The 7,837-nt window shown below is 47.3% G+C and overlaps 1 protein-coding gene across 1 annotated transcript; it reads left to right on the top strand.

Annotated features, from left to right (window-relative positions):
- Positions 1-1,418: 1,418 nt before the first annotated feature.
- On the top strand, positions 1,419-7,410 carry LMOD3 (leiomodin 3). Its single transcript, XM_009481412.2, has 3 exons — positions 1,419-1,762; positions 3,620-4,910; positions 7,384-7,410. Exons 1-3 carry the CDS (start codon positions 1,419-1,421, stop codon positions 7,408-7,410), a joined length of 1,662 nt encoding a protein of 553 aa, XP_009479687.1.
- Positions 7,411-7,837: the final 427 nt, after the last annotated feature.

Here is a 7,837-nt window from a genome sequence, read left to right as displayed (position 1 = left end):
AGCAGAGTGTGGTTGAGACTGTAATGAGAAGTATGGCTTAAAAATTGGTGGGGCTTGGTTTCACAGCCTCTTGTCTGAGGTTTCTTTTCTATGAAAGACGCATTCACAGTTGCAAGGTGAGGATTTGATTTGATAGCCCCTGCAAAGAATATTTAAAATTATGAGAGGAAATCTTCCTAATCCAATGAACAGTCCAAACTGCGGCGTACTGAAATTGCACCGTAGTGGAAAAATTACCTGCCCATGCTACTCTGTCTTTACAAAGCAACCATGGGCACAGTGGTGTTGGAGATGTGGCTTTCTGGTATGCAGTGTAAATTTAGAAGTCTATAAAATATCCTGAATAAAGAAGGAGGTACTTAGCTGGACTGGACACTTAATGAAAAAAAAAGGATTTCAGGTAACCTTCTACAGTTACATCAGTTCTATGAATATTAGCAAAGCAAATCTTTGTAGTTGCTTATTAATTCTGTAAAAAAAAAATGGTAAAAAGTAGGAAAAGGATGAACCCGAGATGAACTGTCAGCCAAGATCTGTTGGCAGTGCAAATAATGTCCATGATGGAGACTGGCCAGTCAAGAAACAGAGCCCTGGCATTGCCCCTGGGCAGACTAGGTGGGAGAAGGGCATGGATGCGTTGTGGGAAACGCTGTGGGGAAATGCTCCTGATGGGACCGCTCGGGCCGGTTCGGAGGGCTGGTGCCCATCCCTGCGTGGACGCCTGTCCCCCCGCACAAGGTGTGCGTTGTACCAACTGTTCACATGCCTTTTTCCATCTTGGAGGATTTTACCTTAACCAGGATCTGGCGTTTGGGAGAGCTCATCAACTGCGTGATGGCTGCGCTCACACCAAACCCACCTGCAGTATTCAGTCAGGGTTTAGACCTGGCTAAAGGCAGCGAAGAGCTTGCAGTCCCTGGCCCTTTTGAGATATCATTTTGGATACAGAGACCTTGTGCTGATTCTTCCCAAGGTGCAGAATTTCACCCGCACACCTCGCGGGTACCATTAATGCCACTCCACCCACCTACGGCGATTCAAGTGGGAGGTGAAGCATTGGAAGGCGTAGTGCCCCAGGAATCCTCTAGAAAATGGCCGTCTCCTCTCTTACTCAATGGGGGATGCACCAGCTGCACTGAAATGTCAGAAGGGTTTGCGCAGCTGACAGGTTGCTGAAAATGGAGCATGGCAGCATTGCCATAAATTCTCTTTATCCAGCCAAGGGCAGCTTAATATAGACTTAGCTGCACGGTCTGTCTCCCACACTGAGACCGAGAGCTGCCACAGCTCATGACCAAAACATGAAGTTGTCGATTTAACCGAATTAACTACTGCTCGTGAGGGGGGGGAAAAATCCTTTAAAATTTATCTTTTGCTTTAGGTTTAAAAAGTAATAGAGGAAGGAGAGAAGAAAGAACATGTCTGAACTCAGCCAAAACTCTGACGAAGAAGTGTGTCCCGAGGACATCGATGAAGATGAAATCCTGGCAAACCTGTCCCCTGAGGAGCTAAAGGAGCTGCAGTGTGAGATGGAAGTCATGGCCCCAGACCCCGAAATCCCAACTGGGATGATACAGAGGGATCAGACAGAGAAACCCCCCACGGGGAGCTTCGACCACAGGTCCCTGGTTGACTACCTGTACTGGCAGAAGGCATCCAGACGCATGCTCGAGGACGAGAGAGTTCCCGTCACCCTCTTGCCCTCTGAGGTAACAAGCAAAAAATCACAAATATTTATTATGCAGCTGCTGTGGGATCTGTTGTATAGCTTTAATACCTTAACCTGCCTTTGTTTCTGTCCCTTACGTAAGGTACGGTACAAACAAATTTAAATTAATCCTAAAAGCCTCAGCAATGTCAGGATCCAGCTTGTACTGATGCCAGAGTTAGTAATTTTTTAACTGCTTTTCCTAAATATTTACTTAAGCTTTTTAATATAAGAAAATCCTAATTCTGTTTCAGCAGAGCAAATCACTGAGAAATAGTCATAGAATCGGTTTGGAGGACGTAACTCAAATTTGTTTGCCTTTGCATATGGAACAACACCATATTGCTTTTCCATAGAAGACTACATTAATCATATGTGTTAAACTAATTACTTGACAGAATTTAATGCCATACTGGACAAAACCCCAAACCATTGCATCTTGACAATGCGAAACATTCACTAACACCCAAGCATGCAAACTCCATGAACTAGTCCAACCCTTTTCAATACAGTCCTTAAATTTATTCTACTATCCCTATGACTCTGAAATAAAGTTACAGTCATACTTAGACATTTTTTCAGGATGAGGGCCACACTTAAAAATAGGTTAACGGAATGGCAACTTGGCCAGATGAAACACATCCATACCTGAACCCAAGTGAATTTGAGGCAACTGATTTTTTTTTTTTTTTTTTTAAACACTAATGTTTTTGCTAATACACAACAGCACAGTACATCACGGACTTCCCAGGGCAGGTTTCATGGGCTGCCTCTGGAGAGGGGGGGAAATCTGTTGGTTTTTTGCTCCTGCAACACTCTTACTCTCAAAGAAACAACCTTTTTTACCACTTCTGAGGTTGTATCTGGAATTTGAGTGTAGAGCTGTCTGCTGCATTCACAACTGTTCAGGCGATCCCCAGCCGCTACCACAGCCCCAAGGGCACAAGTGACTTTGTGACCATTTCGTCTGACTTTTGGTGAATCACAAGCCATGACACTGCCCTGCCTGAACTAGTGCAAATCTTTTAGGAAAATATCTTGATCTTTATTAGCATTTCTCAGTGATGGAGGATCCACTGCAAAAAGTTGCTTGAAAAAAAAATCTCAGCTAGGAGGGTCTCTGGAGATGGTAGAAGTTTGCAACTAATTTTATATTGATGCTAGAAGCCCCACTGCCTTGCAACACCTGTGTGCAGAGTCCAGTTTCCTATCTCTGGACTCAAAGTAAAACTGAGCTAAGATTTTGCTTCATCTTCATTGACGTGCTTCCTTAGCTGTGATGCTCTGGTAGGTACCAGAGCAGGTGGCCTTGTTGTCTTGTGTGCTGGGCGACTCCTCTGTTTTTATGATGTGCCCTCTTCCCTCCTCCTTGGGCTGAGCAAACAGTCAGCGGTTAACACTGATTTCCAATGGTTTGTAGCATATGAAATAAATTTTCTCTCTTGTCAAGGAAATGATAAAAATTACACTAAATCCAGAAACAGACTTTGGATCAGAAACTGTTAATCCCCCGAAAGGTTCAAGGACCATCTTAACATAACATTAAATACATACAGGATTTAATTGCCAGGATTTAATTAACAGGCAAAGATAAGAAACTGGTTTGCAGCCACTTTCAGAGTGATCGTTCCTGTGTTCCCAAGCAAGCCAGCACAGCCCTGACTTACAGCCAATGCCACTTTTCAGGATTATTCTATAATGTATGGGCATAGAGGTATCTAAATCCAGCTGCTACATGTTTATTTGAGCAGAAATAAAGAAAAAAGTTAAAGTAACAAAGCCACGTTCAATTATTTCAGCTGTGAGGTTTTGTCTTCCTCAGAGAAGCGCCGTGGAGGAGACGGAAGGAAAGGCCGGTGGTGGCGGCGAGGCGGCCGGCGGGAGGGTGCCAGGAGCAGAGGGAAAAGAGAGACATTACAAAAATGAGCACTTGTCCAACTCGGGAACACAATTTGGGGAGACAAACAAAGGTGGAAGTGATAAAGGGAGAGAGGAAGAGGAGGAGGAAGAGGAGGAGGATGAGGAAGATGATGAAGAGGAGGAGGAAGAGGAAGATGAGACTCAATTGGAAACAAAGCAGACTTACACCAATGAGAACCATCACAGCGATCAGATAAGTAAGAAACCAGGTACAGAATCAGGAAAAATCACAGAAAAGCCAAATGAAAATGAAAGCGAAAAGAAAATATCAAAATTAAACATCCCCAAAAAGTTAGCACTGGATACCAGCTTCATGAAGCTAAGTGCCAGGCCTTCAGGAAATCAAACCAACTTAGAAGAGAGTTTGCAGAAAGTCCGAAAAAACAACCCGGATGTGAAAGAGCTCAACCTGAACAACATAGAAAACGTCCCCAAAGAAATGCTGATAGACTTTGTCAACGCCATGAAAAAGAATAAGAACGTAAAAATGTTCAGCTTGGCCAACGTGGGGGCTGACGACAACGTGGCCTTCGCGCTGGCTAACATGCTGCGGGAGAACAGGAGCATCACCACGCTGAACATCGACTCCAATTTCATCTCTGGCAAAGGGATCGTTGCTATCATGAGGTGCCTGCAGTACAACGAGACGCTGACGGAGCTCCGCTTTCACAACCAGCGGAACATGCTGGGCCACCAGGCAGAAATGGAGATCGCCCGGCTGCTGAAAGCCAACGCCACCCTCCTTAAAATGGGGTACCACTTCGAACTGCCGGGGCCCAGGATGGTGGTGACCAACCTGCTCAGCAGAAACCTGGACAAGCAGAGGCAAAAGAGGCAAGAGGAGCAGAGGCAGCAGCAAATGAAAGAGCAGAAGGAGTTGATAACGATGCTGGAAAACGGACTGGGGTTGCCTCCCGGGATGTGGGAAATGCTGGGGGGGTCGCTGCCCCAGCTGAGGATGCACGAGCCCCCGCAGGCTCCAAAACCACCCGTCCCTGCGGCCGTGTCGCTGAGCAAAAGGCCGGAGAGCGCGAGGCAGCCGGCCCCCGAGCAGCCGCGCAGGGAGAAGCCCGTCAGCTTCAGAGTGGTCAAGCTGAAGAAGATTCAGCGCAAACCCGCCGTGCCAGAGTACGTGGAACCCACCGAGAAAACCAACCTCAGAGACGTCATCAAAACGCTCAAACCAGTTCCCAGGAGAAGGCCACCTCCCCTCGTCGAAATAACCCCGAGAGATCAGCTACTAAACGATATTCGTCAGAGTAACGTCGCTTACCTTAAACCGGTAAGTGCTTAGCGATGGCTGCGAGGGCAAGGAATCGCGTCCACCCAGCGCGCTCCGGAGCTGCTGTTTGAAACGTCGGCCGTTCGGTGGGGCTTGCAAATGCGCCTGCATGCTGTGTGTGTCGTGTCGCGTCGCGTCGGGCTGCCATTCCTGGGATGCGGCTGGTTGTTTCCCCGGCAGCGCTAAGGTACGGCTTGCACCGGGAAATGACAGCGAGCGCCAAGGCTGCAGCCTCGCACGTCCCTGTCTGCATCCGTACAGGCGACAGAAAGGAAATTCGCTCAGGGGGTAAACAAAGCCACAGAAACTCAACGTTAGCACGCTAGTAACGGCGTATTAGTTATGATAGGCAAATGCTATTATAAGGTGTTTGCTTCAGGACAGCAACAGGTATTATTTTTCACATGAGCCTGTCCTCAGTCCCCCATAAAAACCATGTTTCTCTTTCCGGCAGCCCTGTTTTTCTGTAGGTCTCGCTTTACACAAGCAAGGACCAACACTTGGCCCATCCGATAAAGCGTAAACCGAAACACTGGCAGCAAAATAACTTACCCAAGATCACTTAAGAAACCGCACAGAGGCAGGAACTGGGTTTCCAGCAACACGCTGGCCATGCTCCATGCCTCCGCCTGCCCCCGCGGTGGGTGCCCAGGCCCCCGGGCTGCCCACGGTGAGCACCCGTGCTCCTTCTGCGCTGCCAAAAACCGCCGGGCCAGGGCTGCGGGAAGCGAGAAGGGTCTGCGGTACCGTCGTGGTCCGGGACCGCCTTCGGTGGGTCTGGTTTAAATGAAATGAAAAGCTTCAGCGTGAGGGGCAAGCCCCAAACTGTGGTAACTGTGATAGCTGCCTCTTGGTGACGCTCTTACTTGCATGCCAAACTCAGGGGCCACTCACTTTGCAAAATGCTGGCCACCAGATTAGCCTTTTGCTATCCTGAAATGTTACATTTCTTTGCATTGTACCGTTATTCAAGAAATACTAAAAGCTGGCTGATCTATCTGTAGCTAGTGATGTCAATGCATCCATTTGTGTTGCTAAGGCTAGAGGAAGAGGACAGAAAACCCTTTGCATTTAAAAATGGTCAGGTAGCATTTCATAATTCATATTTTGTTTAATATTGATATTTTAATATAGCGGGCCACATTTTGCTTTCATTTATACCTACAAATAAATAATTATTCATAGAATCATAGAATTGTTTAGGTTGGAAAAGACCTTTAAAATCATCCAGTCCAACCATTAACCTACACTACCAAGTCTACTCTAAGCCAATCAAGGGTAGACTAGACTAAACCATGTCCCGAAGTGCCACATCTACACGTTTTTTAAACACTTCCAGGGATGGGGACTCCACCACCTCTCTGGGCAGTCTGTTCCAATTCTTGACCACCCTTTCCGTAAAGAAATTTTTCCTAATTTCCAACCTAAACCTCCCCTGGCGCAGCTTAAGCCCATTTCCTCTCGTAATTCTCGTAATCCCTCAGTAATTCCAGACAGAGTAGTTTGTCCTGAAATTTTGGCAGGGGCAGGTCCTGCAGTGACCCTGGTCCAGGTTTAACATGAATGTTCTGCCCCCAAACCAAGTTTTGGGGCTGTGGTTTCTGCTGGCCAGTCTGACTTGGCTGCAGCCAGGGCCTCTCCTCAGGGCATTTCTGGCCTTTCTAGGCCAGTCTAGGTTTTGCATTTCGGTGCCGTGTCTAAGACAAGAAGACCTGCTCTCGTAAAGGTCATGGTTTGTCTGCACACGCTGAGACGGCGCTTGTGACGGCAGGTCGGTCCGTCGCTGCCGCGGGATCTGCTGCCTCCCCGCCTCGCAGGAAGATGGGGGACGATGGCACCGGTGCTCTGCCGGGCACGGCCCTCACTTTGCACAGCAACGATTAAGAAACCCAGGTGCCAGGGAGCAATAGTGAACCCCAGCCATTCCCCCCAAAATCCTTGGGAGGTTTTTATAAATGAGGGCTGTGGGGTTCGGGGTGGAGGGATCGATTCACGGTGCGTCCTAACTGGGTCAGATAACGATTGCTACACAGCTCATGGAAAAGTGAAGCAATGGACACGTGTTGGGGTTTCGGGGTGGTTTTTTGGTCATCTGTCATTGGGCCAAAGGGCTTGGGTTTGGGGCATTAGGGTTTTATTATCACCTGCCTGTGTGACCTTGGTAACTCCTTATTTGCCTCGATATCCTCAGCTGCATCTCTAAAATTGGGTTTTACTGCTTGAGCCGAGCTGTGTGTTTATTTGCTCCGTGGTGGGACTCACTGCTTGCAAATTGATTTCCTGGGCATTAAGAATTGCAAAGAGCAAGTGGGGAATTACAAACAAAAGAAATTCCCAACCAGAGCTCCTTAGAGCTCCCAGCTGTTGTATTTTTGATCTTTTTGCAGTGTCTGAAGGTTTGTATTAAACTAAATGGGTTTGGGAAATCAGACTGAGACATTTCCTCCTCCTAATACTTACTGTCCTTGCCCAGGTGCCACTGCCAAAGCAGCTGGAGTGAGAGACCAGACTGACCCGAAGAAAACAATCTGGAATAAAGACTATTCAAGTTTTGCTTACAACTGTTTCAGCAGATGTTTTCTGCAGAACCCAGGTGGTATATACGACTCTTTGGGAACAAAGCTTGCAATACACACTTTTATAAGTGTGGTGAAAATGGCTGGCATGGGAAAAGTCAGCGCTAAGCGTTTCCATCAGGTATCAAACAATCCCGGTGCCATCTGCCTGCCAAGCGGATTTGAGGCTCCAGTTTGTTGTGGGAGTATTTTCTCAGAGGCATCAATAACCTTGTCTTTCTAGTTTGTCAGCAAACTATTTTGCTTCCACGTTTGTCCTTCTGCTGCCAGATTCTGCAGGAACATGCTGTGCTTTATCTTATCTTTCTTTTCACACACACGCTCCTTTATTCTTCTCTTGTCCATGAGAAA

Source organism: Pelecanus crispus, chromosome 7 (genome assembly GCF_030463565.1).
Source record: "Pelecanus crispus isolate bPelCri1 chromosome 7, bPelCri1.pri, whole genome shotgun sequence".
Taxonomy (NCBI): domain Eukaryota; kingdom Metazoa; phylum Chordata; class Aves; order Pelecaniformes; family Pelecanidae; genus Pelecanus; species Pelecanus crispus.
The sequence above is the reverse complement of the archived record's forward strand: the minus strand, read 5'-3'. Positions and strand labels throughout refer to the sequence as shown.

Coding starts and splice junctions, on each gene's coding strand:
- LMOD3 (XM_009481412.2), top strand. CDS start 1,419: ATGTCTGAACTCAGCCAAAACTCTGACGAAGAAGTGTGTCCCGAGGAC. Junction 1,763..3,619: donor CAGCTGCTGTGGGATCTGTT/GTATAGCTTTAA, acceptor GGGAAAAGAGAG/ACATTACAAAAATGAGCACT. Junction 4,911..7,383: donor ACGTCGCTTACCTTAAACCG/GTAAGTGCTTAG, acceptor GTCCTTGCCCAG/GTGCCACTGCCAAAGCAGCT.